Source organism: Perognathus longimembris, chromosome 16 (assembly GCF_023159225.1).
Source record: "Perognathus longimembris pacificus isolate PPM17 chromosome 16, ASM2315922v1, whole genome shotgun sequence".
NCBI lineage: Eukaryota > Metazoa > Chordata > Mammalia > Rodentia > Heteromyidae > Perognathus > Perognathus longimembris.
Window position 1 is genome coordinate 35671232 of NC_063176.1, and position 19272 is coordinate 35690503.

Genomic DNA, 19272 nt, shown 5'->3' on the forward strand with positions numbered 1-19272 from the left:
CCCAGGACTGGCAAAAATAAATAAATAAATAAAAAGAAAGATAGGTCAAATTCATATTTATATGTCTTCTAGTAGCTTGTTTTCCAGGAGCAAGTGATAATGCTTTGTTCTATAATGAGGTAAGAGTGTGAATATTGTTAGGAAAATCCCATGACTTGCTTGTTTAATGTTTACAATCATCTAATGAAACAAATTGAAGTTGGAGTATGTCTGTTGCACATTATGGCATTTATTATCTAGTTTAAATGCAGGTCTGAAAGAAATACAATTGATTTTTTTTCTGTGCTTCTTGAGGACATCATAGATTATTGGTATGCTGGTGGAATTTTCAATTAGCCTTGTATGGGGGAGAGGAAGATAAGTGACTGGGCTTTTTTTCCCCTTAATATATTATGCAAATAAACTGTAATATGTCATTCTAATTAGGGACTACAATGACTTTAAACTTTGGTGATTTGCTACCCTATTTTTATAAAGCATGTCTGGAGGATAATAATTTCAAGGAACATTTTTATTTTGGGGAAGGAAAAGGGGGACTAATAGAAAACATCCTTTAATACTCAGTCACTGCACTAACAGCTACCTTATTTATCAGGAAGTAAGCTCCAGTCTGTATCAGAATTTCATATATGACCAAACCTGCTCTTCTGTGAGCTAGCAGCTCACAGCACTTTTGTGTGTCTCCAGCACATTTTGTGTGCCTCCTTTGTGTAGGCACTGCACCCAGTGCTAGTAACTTCACGTGGATCTAACTTTAGTCCCACACAAAGACAAGTGTTTTGTTATCACTACAGAAGCAGAGCAGTGGCTCAGAGAACACACAGGCAAGGATGAGCAAGCCTGGGAAAAGGGAAGAACCTCATAGAAGAGGTGACATTCAAATCAGACCTTGACTTTTTTTTTTTTTTTTTTTTTTTTTGGCCAGTCCTGAGCCTTGCACTCCGGGCCTGAGCACTGTCCCTGGCTTCTTCTGGCTCAAGGCTAGCCCTCTGCCACTTGAGCCACAGCGCCGCTTCTGGCCGTTTTCTGTATATGTGGTGCTGGGGAATCGAACCTAGGGCCTCACGTATCCGAGGCAGGCACTCTTGCCACTAGGCTATATCCCCAGCCCCAGACCTTGACTTTTAAGCAAGTGCTTGCTTGCAAATAGGAAACGTATTCTTTAAATTGTAAAAACACAATTCCAGGTAATGTGAGTAGACACGGAGGTTGGCAATTTTAGACCAACTCAGCCCCCCTCTTACTCCCCCCAAAAAGATGAGACTCTACCTCAAAAAGCAAGATGATGTCAGGCATTGGAGGCTCATTCTCATAATCCTAGCTAATCAGGAGGCTGAGATCTGAGGATTGTGTTTCAAAGCCAACCCAGGCAGAAAATTTTTTAAGATTTTCATCTCCAGTTTGGCACCAAGAAGCCAGAAGTGGCACTGTGGCTCAAATGGTAGAATGCTACCCTTGAGCAAGAGGCCCTGCATTCAAGCCCAAGGACTGTCAAAAAAAAAAAAAAAAAAAAGTTAGGCAACATGGTCTAAGACTGAGGTAGGGAGGATGGAGGTCCGAGGCTAGTCTCAAGCAAAAAGTACAAGACTCTATCTGAAAAGCAAAATAAAGCAAAAAAGAAAAAAAAAGAGCTGAGACTATGACTTAAGTGGCAGAGCTCTGAGCAAAGATCCCTGAGTTCAAACCTCAGTAACCCCAAAAGTGAAAAAAATTGAAAAGATACTACATGGTGATTAGAAACTAGAAAAAGGTGTGAACTCGTTAAATTGAATTGTTAGTGTGAATGCATATGTCAAGATTTATGTTGTTGAAAATATAGCAAGAGCAGTCTCTGAAATCACCCTTAGGTTTGATAATTTGCAGTGAATGCGGTTACTTCCCAGGTGATGGTTTTCTACTGAGAAAAGAGACTAATTAAAATGAGTCACGGGAAGAAATGCATAGGGCAGAGCCGGGCAGGTTGCAGCATAGACCCTGTGGTTATCCTCTTCCTGTGGAGCTATTGTTTTCCTGTGTGACCACAGGTGCAGATTTTGTCATCGGACACTTGGTGTCCAGAATTTTTATGGGGGCTCCATCACAAAGGCAGGGTTGAGTGGGCTTAGTCTGTGGCACCTGCATGGGTGGAGCTGATACTGCAGGACCCAAGGCCCCTACACAAGCAGCAATACTTTTGTCAGCCACAACAATGAAGTCTTAGAAACCAAGCAAATGCCTGACCTTTTTTGACCAAGGTTCAGTTCTTCACCCTAAACAAGTACAATAGATTATACTGTAAATGTCTACAGTGAAAGGAATATATAATAAGTGATTATCCAAACACACAATGCCAAACTGTAGGGGAAAGTCTGTGATGCTGTGATGTACTATCAGTTGGGAAGGGTTTCTACAAGTTTCAGCATTGGACTGAGATCTAGAGGACACAAGATCAGTCAGGCAGACAACGCAAGGAAAAGCATTCAAGAGGAGGGAACTGTTAGTGCAGAGGCTCTGAGATGGAAAGAGCTGTGGGCTGAGTACTGGAAGAAAGTAGGACCGGGGCAGAAAGAAAGATGAGGAAGTGTGGTTGTAGCAGTGGCTAGAGAGAGAAGCAGAGACAGACCCTAGGTGGCCTCAGAGACGCTGACAGCTATTGTGGACTTCATCCTAGTGCATTGGGAAGGTCATTGTAGGAGTTTAAGAGATAGTTACTCACACTTGTGATCTGGGTGGTTTTTTTCTCTTAGTTATTTTTCACTTAGGATCTTGAAGTTTTGTCCTGGGCTGGCCTATGGACCCTAGTCTTCCTACCTTCAGCTTTCCATACATGTCACCATACCCCAGCCCCTGTGATTTTGTTTTAAAGGGACATGTCTGCGGCAGTCATGAGAATAGTCTGTTAAAAACAAGAAAAGAAGCAAGGAAACTTGTCCCCAAACCACTGTAAGTGGATGAGAGACAGTGGTGGCTGGGACTAACATGGTGGCCTGGGCTGGGGTCAGGGTGACCGGGGGTGGGGGGTGTACTGGGATGGTGAGAGTACAAGGAGGTGGTAGCATTGGTAGGACTTGTCACATGTGACTTCCTGCCAGCTCACCCTCAGCTGCCACTGTATTGTTGACTTGTAAACATCCAGCAGCAGCATTTGAGTCATTATTTCCACCCTGTTCTAGTCAGGAAAAAACATAAACAAGCTCATTAGAATTAGGTATATGGGGTATAAGAGAGGAGGAGTACCTTCCAAGGGGTAGTAGTTGCGGATCAGTGAAACTGGCTCGACTTTGGACATGGTAATGTCTAGTCTAGTGGCTTCACTCCAAATCTCAAATTTATCCCCTGCCTAACTTCTATTCTGGACTATATCTGCACTTTTCGGGTTACTTAAACAGTTAATTGTGTAAATACCTTTTCTTAATGGCACAGGAGTTCCTGGCCATAGACTCTGAGGTATCTCCATAAATTAAATCCTGCACTCCCTGAAAAGACACTTGTTAACTGAGAAAGTCTAATTTACAATTGTCAGGGCAGAGCCTGGCATTTAGAAGGTACATTAAATATGAAATGATGTTTTAAAACACAGTCAAGAATTTCCCATACACCCATAGGGTACAAATGAAGCTTCCTAGTTACATACTACCTTTACCTTTCATGTCTTATTTTCTCTCCCTTTGTTGTTATTTTCTCTTTTAAAGTGTGTGGGGGGGGGGGTATATTAGATATAAGAGAAAACATAGCCAGTGTGCTCTACCTGCTTCACGTTGTTAACAGGTTGTTAATATAGTTTATTCTCCCCAGGAACAATTAGAGAAAGTACATTTGGGGCACACATTATAATCAATAAAAGAGCTTGGCTTTTCCTTTCAAGCTCCTATTTTGGCCAGTAACTAGCTAGGACTGTTATTTAAAATGCTGTCACATAGCCAAATGGACACTTTTCTGATTTTACATATATGGGTGAAGGGACTGGCAGCCATAGGTGATCAAGTTAGAATGCCAGAGTGACTCTGGTCCTTTAAAAAAAAAAAATACTACTCCTGGGGCTTGAACTCTGGGCCTGGGCACTGTCCCTGAGGTTTTTTAGCTCAAGGCTAGGTAGTGCTCTACCATTTGAGCAACAGCTCCACTTGCGGCTTTTTTGTGGCTAATTAGAGATAAGAGTCTCTGAACTTGCCTGCCAGGGCTGGCTTTGAACTGCAATCCTCAGATCTCAGCCTTTGAGTATCTGGGATTACAGGTGCTAGGCTTAAGAGGTGTCTTAAGAGAAGCAAGAAATGTAGAGGGGTGTGCAGGTGAGGTGCTGCAAAGTGCTTTGTGTGAACTGGCAGCTTATCAATACCTTCCAGCTCGCTTCACAATTCCCTGGCTGTAAAATCCGGTTATCCTGATTCACCTGACTACAGTTGGCTTTCTGCTTTGTCCTGGCATGTACAGGCTTTCTGGCTGTGGATTGCAGCACCCACCCCACAGTGGGGTTAGAATCAACTTCGTTAAGTCCTGAGAATGCAAAAGGGGAAACGTTCGTCACAGTAAGGGAGTTTGTAAGGGGACAAATCCCCAATTCTACCCCACTCCATTTGCCCCAGGCCTGTGCCTCACAGCTGGAAACATCTGCCTGGAGCATCTGAGCATCTGGCGGGAGCACCTGGCAGGCGGTAGCAGGGTGGGCGAACAACCGCACAGCAGCCAATGGGCAGCGGGCAGTGAGGGCAGGGCAAGGCGCAGCAGCCAATGGGCGGCAGGCAGCAAGGGCCGGGTGGGCCCGGCGCTGGGAGGCGGGAGGCGCAGACGTTGCTGCTAGCTTGAACTTGAGACCACGCGCTGCAGGTTTGTGTGATTGCAACTCATTTGCACGATTGCAGCCTGCTGGCTGCACCGGGGGCCACATCTTAGCGCAGCGAAAGGCATCTTCATCCTGCCCCGGTAGACAGGAAAACAAAGGTGAGGAAGTTGGGGACGGGTGGCACGCCTTTGTCTGCAGGTGCTTTCAGAGGTACCGAGTTTGGAGCTAGATGGACCCGGGAGACTCTTGGGACAAAGGCTGCAATCCTCTGCGGGGCATCCCTAGCAAGTGGGTGGCCCGAAGGGCTGAGGGGCGGTCTTTCTGCCTCATGGAGGCAATAGTGAGGATTGTGCATAATGAGAGAGAGGCTCTTCGTGTTTGCACCGGGCTTTTCTGTTACAGCCTGGGTTGGGTGCTTGAGTCTGAGTGCATCCATCTCGATTGCCCCCCCCCCCTCAGGAAAATATCATTTACCTTTTCTTTTCAAATGAGGAGAATGTGTGTGTGTGTGTGTGTGTGTGTGTGTGTGTGTGTGTGTGTGTGTGTGTGTTTAATCACAATGTTTTTCTTTATCCAGTATTTGGAGTAAAGGAAATATCCTTTGTGTGGAAAGGCTACATTTCCAAATAATTTTAGTTGGATAATTTAAAACACTGGTGTGACTTTTGTGTTGGAAAACTCAAATTCCCAAAATGTAAAAGGCAGCCAACTTATCACATGCCCGCTCTTGGCACTGGAAAAAGTACTGTTTTGGAAAATGAAAAAATGACTTAAATATTGCTTACAACACTTGATCAGATTCTCAAAGAGTGCTTTTTCTCACTATTATCTACTTCTCTGTACTAATATTGTACCCAGTCACGTCCATTGATCCCCTAATTAATGTGTAGCTGTGAATCTTTCTTACTGCTTTGGGTGGGAGAAGGCGGGAGGAACTGGCAATCCCATTAGTCTTTTTCCTCCCTTTTTTATAACTGCAGCTGCAGCCTGGCTTTGATCAGATCATGAATGGGGAATTCTTCCTGTTCCCTTTGCGTTTTCTTAGGCCATTGAGCATTGCCCCTTCCACCTTACTCTGACCAGAAAGCAGTTTGCAAGTGTTTTCTCTAAAGTTCAGATCTTTGCTACGACTGCCTTTTAGTTATTTGCCTTCAGAAAGGAATTATAAAGTGTCCTGAGACCTTTCCCAAGAGGGTAGAAGCAAGAATGTATTGTCAGAAAAACTAGTCTTAAGCTTCTACTTGGAAATTATGTCATTAATTTTACAAAAGGTGCCTTTGGCTGTGTTCTGCAAAATGGATGTGAATTAAATGTTCATTGGGGGAAAGACTCCCCAATGCATCAGCCAGTGTCATAGAAGGTGCAGTGGTTTTTGGCCCAGTGGCAAGAACTCCATGTCTGTAACAACGAACATACTGTTTTAGTTATCCTAGCTTCTGGAAGCTAGCTTTTCAAGCTTTTCAGCTTATTTAACAAGCTATCTGTTACTGTGTGCTGTTGCTGGCATAGGGGGAGTGAGGATTAAATGGGTTGCTTTCTTGGATTCTTGGCTGTGCTAGTATGGGGTCCATCTCAGGTCCTCCAGCTTTGATTGTACCTGGCAGCCAGGAAAGATGGAGCTTGTGTCATCTGTACTCTAATGGGGAGAAACATGAGACCGTGGATTAGTCTGCTCTAGAGTCATCCTTGAACTTCCTTACTTTTTTTTAACTGTATTTTTTTTTCCTTTTTGGTACTGGGGATTGAGCCCAGGACATTGCACTAAATAGGTAAGTGCTTTGCCACTGAGCTACATCCCAGCCCTACTTTATTTTTTTCATCATGAAGTTTGAACTCAGGGCCTGGACACTGACCCTGAGCTTTTCTGCTCAAGGCTAGCACTCTACCACTTTGTGCCACAGCTTCACTTCTGGTTTTCTGGTAGTTAATTAGAGATAAGAGTCTCATAGACTTTCCTGCATGGGCTGGCTTTGAACCCTAATCCTCTGGTCTCAGCCTCGCGAGTAGCCAGGATTACAGGTGTGAGCCACCAGTGCCCAGCTACTTGCTTACTTTTTGTTGTAGGTATATCTCAGAGGAGTCTAAGCTGCAAGGAGAGACAGATCTGAGTTTTAAAAGATTATGATAAAGGGTTATGATAATTCTGTTCTGTTACAGAAACTATCAGCCATGCCATCTCTTGCTTTCACCTCGGTAGCTTTCATCTTAACCAACCTCTTAAGAATCAGGATTTCATTCTGTTCCACAAACTGAGCAAAGCTTTACTCTATCTACCATGGCTTGAGTGTTAAGAAGGTGCCTGCTTCACAGGCGAAGGGACCTGAATACAGTAGGAAAGACCACTTTCTCATGGATTTTGGAGAATGAATTGCTAGCACGCAACTTCTTATCCTTCTGGGTTTTTAGACGTTTTACAGATAACTAGAATCATATACTAAATAGTAGTGTAAATAGTTTCAAAGTGCCTACTTTAGACACAAAATAAGATTTTTGAGAGGCTCTTAGACCTTTAGATTCCTCATAGGATGTTCTTTGTAAGTAATTGTTAAATGGCATGAAATGAAAATATTTCATTGTCTAGACCATCTTAATTGTCTCTAGGCTAATCTATTCTTCAGCAAATACTGAACAACTATATGTCAAATGCCTTAGTTGTCACAGGTTCTAAAAACAAAGAGATAAGTCATAAAAACAATTCAGCAAGTAAGATGGTATAGATCATGCCGACTTCCTTGAAGACAGCAACACGGAGAGTAGCTCCATGAGGGGGTACCAGAAGGAGACATCCCATCCTGGGCTGGGCTTGATGGCTGAGAAGTCACTTGTGTGAGGACATGTAGGAAGGTCTGAGAAGCAGATCACTGTGTACTTCATGAGGGGAAGCAGCTACCATGGCTAGAGCCAGGAGTAAGAGTACCATGGGCTAGGATGGGGAAGAAGCAGGTATAGACAAGATAAGACAAGGCTTTTATTTTTTTGGTTGGGTTTTTTTAAACTGTATTTTTTTAATCTTTTCTTTTTTTTGGTAATGGGGATTGAACCCAGGATGTCACACTTGCTAGACAAGCACTTTGTCACTGGGCTACATCCCAGCCCCAGACAAGGCTTTTAGACTGTAGTTCAAGATCTGGGTTTTGTTTTGATTGGTTACCACTTGCAGAGTGGCAACCAGAAGAACACCCAAATTTATTTTATTTCATTCAAAAAAAAATTTGAATAATCTGATAAATGGCATGGACATTGGGAGCAAGAATGGAAGTAGGGAGACTGGTTAGCCTGTGCTGGTCTTAGTAAAGGACATGAAGAGAAGCAGGCAGGACTGGGAGTGACTATAGAAATCGCAGGAAAGGGAGTGATTTGGGAATGATTCACTGGTTATTTCTGTTGGAAATACATGTTAAGAGAAATAATGACTGTTCAAGGACAAAGTTATTAAGCAAAGCAGGGACTCCTTTTAAATTTATGTTGTGTCAAGACCTTGACTTAATTTTGTTTTATTCCGCAGTGTGAATGATCAGAAATGCCCAGTAGAGTCTTGTGCTTTGGAGCCAACTTTCCCAAGATTTTTTTACCCTTGAGTGCTCTGTCATCTACTTGTTATCAGACCTTCAAGCATTTTTCCTTGTTAAGATTGAAATAAGAAGAGAAGACATGTTTAAGTCTTAACCTATATGAAATTATTCTGCCTCTGCTGCCAATTTTATAAGAAGGCATTTATAAGGACATTTGCAGTTACTTGTTTTAGATGCGGTATCCTTTGTAATTCTAACAACTGATATTCTCTCTATGGACATTTCAACTCATAGGGTTAACTTCCATAGTAACTTGGCAGAGAATCCACTGAATATGTGGGAAGCTAGAGAAGTCATTTTTTTTTCTTACTGACGGTACTGGGATTTGAACTCAGGACCTCACACTTGCTAGGCAGGTGTTCTACCTCTGAGCCATACAACTAGACCTGTGTCTGGACCATAATTTACCTGCTTATACTTTCCATTGAAACTGGGATGATAGGTGCATGCCCCTATGCCCAAGTTAGAACTTCCATTGACATGGAATCTCATGAGCTTTTCTGCACAGGCTGATCTAGAGCCTCAGTCTTCCCAATCTCTGCTTCCCACATAGCTGGGACCATAGGTATACCCCCATCTCACCCAGCTATTGGTTGAGAAGACATTCACCCAAATGCCTGGGTTAGCCTGGTTGTGAACTCTGAACCTCCTGATCTCAGTCTTCTAAGAAACTAGGATTACAAGTGTGAACCACCCATGGCTGGCTTGTTTCTCCTCTTTCTTGATCATGTAGCTATGGGGAGTCATTGCCCATCATAACCAGAATACTGTACTGAATATTGCTAGCCTGGGGGGTTGGTGAAAGAGCGCTTGCCTGGCAAGTTCAAGGCCCTGAGTTCAGTCCTCAGCTCTGGAGAGAAAAAAAAAAAAAAGCTATCCTAGTAAATGATCAGAATTTGAAGTACAGTCTCTTTCATGCCATCATTAAGATAAAAGATCACCAAGTTGAACCACAGTGAGTGGAGGACCATCTGTACTTAGTTTCTGAAGGGATTTTCTGTCCCCTCCTTTTGGCTGTAGAATTAAGAACTTGTAAGCTTATGGCAGCTTTGTCAGGGGACTTTGGATTTGAAAACAACTTTTGATTTTGAAAAAAAAAAAAGATAATAAATCGTACACAGGAACTGTGCTGTCATCAGCAGTCAGTAGTTTGAACAGATGGAAAGGGGCAGGAGGGGCCAGGGCTGCCAGCCTTTCTGATCTAGAAGCCAGGACTGGTTATCCTACAACATGTAAGCTTGTCTTGGGATGAATAAATTATGAGGATTGAAATAATTATGATCGAAGAAAAAGCAGCTGCCTTGGGCACAGTTGACAATCAAGCCAAGTTGGCCTGATTCTGTCATGTCAAAGCATGCATCTATTTGCTAGGCTACCTGCAAATGCTGTTTCCAAGGATTCTGGGGGACTTTGTTTCCATCACACCAAACATTCTAAAAGCAGAGTCAGCCAGTGTCCTTTGGAAATAAAATGGTTAGAGTCAGATCCACATAAATACATCGGGTGTTCATGTAAGATTTCAGTGGAAAAAGGATTGGTTGAAGGGAGGGCTAATGGTTTTCTTGGGGGTGGGGTGGGGCAGGGCTTGTTTGTTGTTTTGTTTTTTGGATTGAATCCATGCATGCTACATATCCATTCTGATATTTTAGTGTTATTTTGTTTTTAAGAATCTGCACATTGGAAAGCTCTTCTTCCTGCATCTTGGTTGCTATAATTTGATGGTCTCAAGGGGTCTCTCAGGGTTCATGTGCTGGAAGCTTAGTTCTTGGTATGGTGGTATTCAGGCAGTGGATCACTGATGTGAGGAAATGAAGTCATGGGGACAGCACCCTGAAAGGGATTCTGGCTGAACCCTGTGAAAGCAGGTTTTTCTAAGTGAGCCTGGCACTGCTCCTGAATCTGTCCTACTTCTTTTCTTCCCAGTTGCCCTTTCCTTCTTCCACACCCTCCCACAATGATATCGCCTACCATATTCCAATGTAGCCAGAGGCTCTGATCACTTCCAAACTGAGTGCTGGTGCCATGTTTTTAGAGCTCCAAATTATGAGCCAATGTGTAACATACCCAGCCCCAGATACTTTGTTACAGTAACATAAAGTAAACAAAGACATTGGTGGACTTGTTTCTACCCAGTCCTAAAGTTTTTCAAACATTATTCCACCCCTCCTCATATAGTCTCAGGGGCCCACAAGTTTATGCTTTGTTACACCATCTTGGAATGTTTAATAAGGGAGAGAGTTTTCTTTCCATCTTGTACTGGGTTCTACAAACTATTTACCCAGTGCTTGTCCACATTGTGTGCTCTTGAACCAGATCATGTGTATAGTGGACGATCTGATTCCTAAAGGTCAAACAGTAATCATTGCTTTGTGTTCTCGATGACAGCTACTCAGTTGTGTTTGTAACACACAAGCCACCGTAGCCTATGTCTCAGCGGATGGCTGTGACTGTGTTTCAGAGATGATTCATTCACAGAGCAGACAGGTTTGGCAGGTCATAGTTTCCCAACCTCCAATCCAAAAGACCTGAGCAGAGCCTGCAATGACAATTGGAGGATCCAAAGGAACTCAGAAGATTGAATCCCCTTTGGGCATCTTTGTGATGTGCTGAAACCCAGTTCCCAGAGAGACTTCCTGCAGACCAGGCTGTGCAACCCCACACTTGAGCCTCTTTAAGATGGTTTGTTTATTCTGACCTGGTCAAACATGAGCAAATTTGGACAGGGACAGGAGTACAAACTCTAAAGGGTAGTATAACAGTAGCTTTGAGGGGCTGGGAATATGGCCTAGTGGCAAGAGTGCTTGTCTCGTATACATGAAGCCCTGGGTTTGATTCCCCAGCACCACATATATAGAAAATGGCCAGAAGTAGCGCTGTGGTTCAAGTGGCAGAGTGCTAGCCTTGAGCAAGAAGAAGCCAGGGACAGTGCTCAGGCCCTGAGTCTAAGGCCCAGGACTGGCAAAAAACAAACGAACAAACAAAAAACAAACCAGTAGCTTTGAGTGTTATTTTCTTAAGAATTTTTTAAAATAATCACATTTGATTGAAAAGAAAAAAATTACTGGCATAAGAGACCAGCTACTTGTAAAAATAATCATGCTCAGCCAGGCATTGGTGTTTCATGCCTGTAATCCTAGCTTTTCAGAGGCTGAGATCAAGTTCAAAGTAAGCCCAGGCAAAAAGCCCCATGGGATTCTGTCTCTAAAACTATCAGCAAAAAACAGGGTTGGATGCACAGCTCAAATGGTAGCGTGCCAGCCCAGCAAGCCTAAGGCCCTAAGTTCAAAATTTTGGTACCACCAAAATAAAGAAATAACTGTTGTACAAGGGAAGAATATATCTTGTTTCTTTCTTACCATATGCCCTCTGGTGGGGTATGGGCAGTGCCCTGAGAGCTTCCTACTGAAGTCTTCTGCCTAGCCCCAGCTCTAGCACAGGTAGGCCTTGTCACATTGGGTCTTTTCCCGAAGTGATACACAAAGATTGATTCCTCTTAGAGGAACAGATAGGAAGAAAATTATCTCAGGAGTCAGAACATCTTGATAGAAATCAATATACAAGGGAAATTTATACATTGATTCTCAGGAGCAAAGAAGCTGCTTTTCATTTAGACAAATGTCCTGAAGAATGGAATCGAGTTAGGGGTCTCACCTGGCTGTCATTTTAGCTGGAGATGATTCCAGTACACATTTGCTCTGCTTTCAGAGAGTGTTGGAGATGAATGTTCTTCCCAGAGCTCGCTTCCTGCCATCCTGATGAAATATATGTTTTATTAACGTTGTTAGAGATGACATGAAAACTGAGTATGCACTGAAGTCATTTCTAAAGTGCGTGTGACACACAGCAGTAGGAGAAAGAGAAATCCAGCCAGCTCACCACATTCGTGTAGGTTCCAGAAGCCTTCTTGGGAGGAAGGTCCTGTATTATTTGCTATTCTTACTCAAATCTGTATGTCAGGTAGTGCTGAATGAGAAAGGCAAAAAGGACACACACACACACACACACACACACACACACACACACAACTTTGGGCAGGGAGGCCGAAGAGGCAGCAGTTTGAGTTAACCTTGGCTGAGGGTTGAGGAGAAAACTTGCGTATACTTGGTGCTCATTTACATTCTGAGGTCCTCCGTGTACCCCACTAGGTGTAGTTTCTTCCTGGTTCTAGGAAGCTGGGGATGAGTTTGGGAGATTACTGAACCTTTCCAGCTCCATCCTCCTTCAAAACTGTGCAGAAAATGGGGAGTCTGAGAACCTTCTTCCTAGATTCCTACAATAAGAACAAGTTAGGAGCACCCCACCCTCAACACAGTGGACTGCTCCTTCCACTCCCCTGCATTACTGCACCCCAGCCCCAGGAAAGGTCCTCACCTACAGCCATGGCCAACAGCAGTGTAGTCCTCTCAGCTGTCGGGCTGTGAGCACCACGTGTACAGAGGCAGACCAAGAGTACATGGCTTGTGTCTATTGCAAGGAGGAGGAAAAGAAAGCAAACCGTGACACCAAAGTGGGGGAAGTAACTGTCAGGCCTGGAGCTGGTGAGAGAATTTTCATGACATCACCTTCTCATTTTGTACTCTGTTGCCATGTGATGAATGATAATCTGTGCCCAGATCTTTGAAGATAGAAGATAAGCATCCAGACAAATGTAGCACATAACGGTTCTGGGGAAATAGATGAGCAGAGCCCAGGAGAGGCCAGCCTGTGTGTTCAGTGTGAGGAAAGTGGGTGGCTGTGTCACATAAGAAGTAGGGAAGGGAACTCGGTGGTTTTCATCCAAAAACCTGGGATAGACTTTGTCATTCTGGGGTGCTGCTTCTTCTCCTTTTTCTTCTCACCCTCCTCCTCCTCCTTCCTTCTTCTGTTTCTACTCCTTTCTCCCTACCCCTTCTCTTTCTCCTTCCCCTTCTCCTCCTCTTCCTCCTTCCCCTTCTTCCTCCTTTCTTCTTCTTCCTCCTCCTCCTTTTTTTGTTTTAGAATTTTCTATTCATTCAGATACCCAGTTAAACATGCCAAGTAGTTATGTACACTTTAATGTTAAGGAAATCATTGCCAACACGGCCCACATTCCCTTCCCAAGGAGCAGCCTCTTAGAGCAGGTTGGGCAGTCAGTGTTGGATTGTGGGAATCCCAGTGGATCAACCTTGGGGTTTAAGTCTTCGCCTGGTACCTCTTACAGAAAGGAGGCAGTCAGGAAGCTTGTGACTGACTATATTTAGCCTCTTGGCTCCCACAAAGGCTGTCCAAGAGGCCCAACCTGAGTCTGATGGTTTTTCCCAGCACATTTGTAAGGTACTGGAGCAACTGCTGCTGTCTGCGACATTTCTGGATTTTTGAATGACATTTCAGTGGTCCTTGAACATCTCTACTTATGGCTGGTTTTTACTCTGACATTCATACAGTGTCTATCAACCCCAAAGGGCTAATTGTATTCAAAGTTTGCAGGTTCATTTTTTTTTTCCTGAGTTCTGTCATCAGGAGGAATCTAGTAGCTACATGACAGTGTTATTTCCTTAAGTGAATTTCCCCAGTGGGGCAAAAATTATAGTTATAAACAACAGAAACAGATCATATGCTGAGATCTTCAGATTTAGAGCTGTCGGGACACGTTTTTGTCATATATTAGACAAAGACATTTTATGAAGAGTAAGAAATTAAGGGACTGGTGGTGGAATCTTAGGCCTGTAGTCCCAGCTTTGCTAGAGGTGGAGATAGAGACTCTCAGTTCAAGGCCAGTTTAGGCAAAATAATAATAATAATAATAATTTAACAAGACTCCATCTCAACACATAAGCAGGACATGGCGAGGCACACCTGGAATCTTACTTTACAGGAGGTATATGTAGGAAGTCCTCAGTCTAAGTTAGCCATCAGCAATAATGTAAAGACACTGGGGGTTTTAATAAATAAAGCGAAAGGGTAGGGGGTACTCCGGGCTCAGGTATGGCTCAAGAGGTAGAGCATCTGCCTACCAAGCATAATTAACCCTGAGTTAAAACCGCAGTAGCACTTTAAAAAAAAAGACAAGAAGAAGCCAGGCACTGGTGGCTGATATCTAGCACCCCAACTCCTCAGGAGGCTAAGGTCTGAGCATTGCTATTCAAAGCCAGCCTGAGCTGGCTGAAAGACTCTGCTGCTTGCTGGTTTGTCTCAAAGTACTTTCTGATGACATCTGAACCAGAACCTTCTCAGCCTCTCCTGCAAGGCGGGAAGCCTGGGACTCCTGGACGATGGGGAGACTTATGCAATTAGCCTGTGGCCTTTGGGCCCTTTGCTGGTAATCTAGATTACCTCTGAAGATAGACTTTGCTAGATGCAGGAAGATCTTTGGAGATACCTGAGGACTGAACAGAGGCGATTCCTGCACTGCCTCCCCCGGCGGGGGGGGGGGGGGCGGGGGGTAGGGGAGGGAGGGGGTGGTGCATGCGCCTTCTCCAGGTGATTGTCCCTCACGGGAGAAAGTTCATCACCAGTGCTACTTGGTATGGTGTGGCTGAGCAGTGAACGACATTGTGGTGACAGTAGTCATGCCACAGGCCATTGCACCTTTGTGACACGCCTAGCATTTCCTCTCCTTTTTTATTCTTTTATTTTTCATGTTGTGCTGGTACTGGGGCTGAAACTCAGAGCCTCACATTCTCGCTTGACTTTTTTGCTCAAGACTAACAGCTCCACTTCCAGCTTTTTGCTGGTGAATTGGAGATAAGCGTCTCATAGACTTCTTTGCCCGGGAACTTCATATTCTGTTTACTGTGGCTTCTGTTTACTTGTGGTTTTTCACTTGAGACAGTGTCTTTTTCACTTCAGACAGGGTCTTGAGTGCTAGATTCTTCCTCTCATATAATGGCATATCACAGTCATTCAGCTTGACCTGGTGTGCAGCCCTGCCTTTCTGTGCTACCGCCATGTAGATCACCCCCTGTCCTGCAGGGCCCTGCTGGCCTCTGGGGCCCTGGCTGCAGGGTGGGGGGGAGTAGCTCCCCAGGAATTCACACTTTTTCCTTTGCTCTTCCAATCTATCCTGGGCTCCCTACCTCTTCAATCAAGTCTTCTGTGTATAATGCATGTATGTCTCTCTGGGGGGCCCTGCCCTTGGGTCCCTCCAATTATCTGTGACAAGGGGACTTCATGAGGGTCCCCAGGCAGCTCTGGGGATGGAATTCAAAAATGTGCTGTTCTGCCCACCCCTGCCTGCCTTCCTCTCCTATCTGCCCCTTGCCTGCAAGCTTCTACCTCCTGTCCCCTGCTCCCCAGCCCTTACCTTCTACTCTGTTCCCTTCCCACGTGTCCTGATGCGCCCGCTGCCCATAGAAAGGCTGCCAAGCAAGGTAAGGCTATGCCCCACCCCTGTCCCTGTTTTGGGAGCAAGTGAAGCCCTCCGCCAGGGTTGACTGAGCAAACAGTTGCCTGTGTTTCACTGGGGTATTTTAAGCCCGCTTACCTCCCCCAGTTGATATGTTGCCTCTGTAAATTCAGCTGGCATCTCTTGGCTTCATCCTAATGTGGCTCAAAATACACTCTTCTGGGTTGAGAGGGTTCGGCTAAAATAAGCAGTGGCAGGCTATTAATTGCTGCAAAGTTGGGAAATAAGACAGGACTGGTGCTGAGGAGCTGCTCTTCTTCACTGAGTACCGTGTGAATGCTAACTGTTGTTTCTGCTCTGTTCCCTCATGCCTGCCCGGATTCAGAGAGAGGTAACACCCTGCGCCGCCCGCCCTGTCTGCAGCTCACGCTTCCTCCATGCTAGCACCATCATCAGCCAGTCAGGCCTTTCACAGGCCAGGTTCTGTTTCACCATGTGTCACCATCATTTCCACCCATGCCCCTAATCCTCTGCTTGTGTGACCCTGTTTGGGGAAGGTGATGGGCCGAGGGACCAGCTGAACAAATCAAATGAGCATGGGAAGGAGTGCACAAGATAGAAATGTTTGCGTTGCATGTGCTGCGTGCTGAGGGAGACTCTAGCTTATTAGCTTACAGCATGTGTTCTCCAGAGGTTTGTTCGGTAGGGTTTGGCACTAGGCCGCTAGCTGGGGCATGGAGCTCTTCACCCTCACCACTGCAGGGGGGCTGTGGTGTTGGAAGGGATGTAGACCTCAAGCACCATTATCACTGTCACCCCCTGCTTGACTGTTGGGAATTGCAAGCTCTACGCTTCTAGCTCTGTCACTTCATACAACTGTCATTTTAATGGAAGAAGGGCAATGGGGAGTTTTCTCCTTCTGGGACTGGTTGTGGTCACTGCTGGGCATAAGGAAGAGTCAAGGAGGCACCTCTATGCTGGCATCTGTGTCAGGCTGGCAGCTGCCTGGCTGGGAGCTGGAGAGTGGGGAGAAGTGTCTGCTGGTGTTACTGCACAGTTTCCTAGGCCCCTCTGTGGAAAGACTGCCCTGGCTGGCTGCCATTTCTCCTTGCTGTGAGCTGTTCTTATCACCCGGTGCTTGAGAGGGGGAAGGACTCAGTATTACTTCTGCGGTGTCCTTCCATGGACCTTCCCTCTGAAGCCCATGTCAGGTCCAAAGTATACAGACTGCCTTTGTCAGAAAGAACTAGAAATGCCCCCTCCTTATGCTTATGTAGGTGGGACCTGGCCCTGTGCACTGGGAACAAATCTGCCTGCTTCTGGCTTCCACCACAGATAAGCTGGGAGGAAAGGGTGATTGTGTAGCTTGTAATATAATTCAGAAGGAGTGCAGATATTTATCTACATAGCCTTCCTGGGTAAGGAGGTGGTATTTCACAGTGGCTTCTCCTCTGATTCTTTTCCCTGGTTTTATAATGTTAAGTCTCATTTATCAAGGGCCTGTCAAGGGCCAGACTCCACACATTCCCTGCAGAAAACCTGCATTTGACTTGAGCAAATACGAATTATGTGAAAGATGCTATCAAACTGTGGAGACTTGGTAAGAAATATCAACAGCAGAGGTGAAGAGAAAGGAAGTCTAATAGGAAAGATGGGAGGGAGAAAGGCTGCCAGCTACGTGAGCCACTGTGTAGCTGATGAGGTCTGCTTGATCTGAGCCTCTCCAGAAAAACTACATCCAATAAGCAAAAGTTCCAGTTTCTTATTCAGAAAAATATTGTAAGGCACATGTGGCTCATGCTTGTAATCACAGCTATCCAGGAAACAATGATAAAAAGGTAGTGATGGGGGCTGGGGATATAGCCTAGTGGCAAGAGTGCCTGCCTCGGATACACGAGGCCCTAGGTTCGATTCCCCAGCACCACATATACAGAAAACGGCCAGAAGCGGCACTGTGGCTCAAGTGGCAGAGTGCTAGCCTTGAGCAAAAAGAAGCCAGGGACAGTGCTCAGGCCCTGAGTCCAAGGCCCAGGACTGGCCAAAAAAAAAAAAAAAAAAAAAAAAAAAAAAAAAAAGGTAGTGATGGAAGCCTACACCATAAAGAGGGAAGGAGAGAATATATGTTATCAAGACACACTCACCCCATCTCAAAGAACAAGCCAGATATGGTAAACTACACCTATCATCGCAGCTATGTGAGAGGTGGAGTAGGAAGCCCAGGAAACTAAACAACAAAAACCACATGAAGATTGTGGCTCAAGTGGGACACTCATTACCAGGGGGAAGGGGAAAATGAAAGAGACTAAGATGGAAAAGAAGGAGAAAAGAACCTTTCCAGCAACTGGACAGGCTGATTTGTTAGGGATAAAGAACTTGCTATCCCTGAGCTCCTCCAGGGTCCACTTGTGGGACTGCTGTGGAAAGGATGGTAAGTTAGCCCATACAACAGCTAGAGTCCCTGAAGCACTTCTTAGATTCCTATAGAGGAGCAACAAACATAGGAAATTCCATTTACCCTAAGAGTTGGCAGGAGAGAAACTTAAGAAAAGGGCGAACTGTTCTATCTGGCTATTTTTATTTTTACTACAAGGCATTTGAATAAGAAGTGTTTATTCTTTCACTGGCACAGGCCCCTATGGGGTAATTGGAGTGCTGTAGAGCGGAGAATAATGAAAGCAACCTTCCTTCTTTTTTTTTTTTTTTTTCCTTTGCCATTAAGAAATTTGAGGCTGTCAAAGATGTCTTAGTGCTGACATTTTTCTGCAGTGGAATTGGAGGCTGGGCCTCTGGGGGAATAATTACTGGGGAAAGCAGCAGCAGGACAAGAACAAAAGGCACCAGAAGCACAAGGCTTGGTAATCAAAGGTGAAAGGTGTGCGATTGCCTTTACTGACTTGAAGAAGCTTCAGTAACAAACTCCTCACTTGTGGCTGGCAGAGGACTCAGGGCTGGGCAGATGGTTCCTGGTCCCACATGGTGTGCAGTGAGCTGGAGCAAGGGACAGACAAGGGTCGAGAAGAAGCCATGGGAAAACGGGTCCTGTTCTGGCTGTGGCTTGATGATTGTTTAGGCCACGGATGTGCTTTGTAGATAGCTTCTGGGTTCCTGCAGGATGCCTGGTTGTGTGACCCATCAGCCATGTAGGGGCAGCCGAGAATCCCCTCTCTCTGTCGCTGAGCTCTGGAAGGCAGAGATGCCAGCAGCTCTTAAGACATTCAATGTGGCAGCCACGGACAGGGCTCTGCAGCATTCCTGTGTACCACAGCTGTCTCACGGAGCCCGGGGGCACAGAAGGCATGCAGACCTCCATGGAGCAGGAGAGAGGGAAGCCGTGGAACCACCTGAGGGCTGGCTACTCCACTCAGCTCAGCCACCAGGACTGGCGGGCTTGTGCCTCATACTGGGAACAGGAAAGGATCCGAGGCTCTTTCAGGGGAAAAAAAAAAAAAAAAGCCTGGGGCTGCTGAGCCTCCTTTGGGAAGATGTGGGCTCCAGAGAGTGTCCCTCCAGGCATTCACCACCTTTCCCCAGCTGAAAGAACACGAAGATTAATACTAATAATTTTCAAAATAGTGCCCAGAGGGCTACATAAGGAAGAACAAAGGGCACAGGGCTGAAGTCTTGACAGGAGTGATCCC

The 19272-nt window shown here is 45.2% G+C and overlaps 1 protein-coding gene across 13 annotated transcripts in view; it reads left to right on the plus strand.

Annotated features, from left to right (window-relative positions):
- Apbb2 (amyloid beta precursor protein binding family B member 2) overlaps positions 1–19272 on the plus strand; it is a 277295-nt gene that overhangs the window by 240501 nt on the left and 17522 nt on the right. For 8 of the 13 annotated variants that reach the window (XM_048364644.1, XM_048364643.1, XM_048364652.1 and 5 more), the window contains one exon: positions 16020–16025. The exons of the other annotated variants lie outside the window; for them this stretch is intronic. In XM_048364644.1, the coding sequence (XP_048220601.1) occupies positions 16020–16025 (6 nt within the window). The remainder of the gene's footprint in view (positions 1–16019; positions 16026–19272) is intronic. 13 annotated transcript variants of the gene reach the window in all.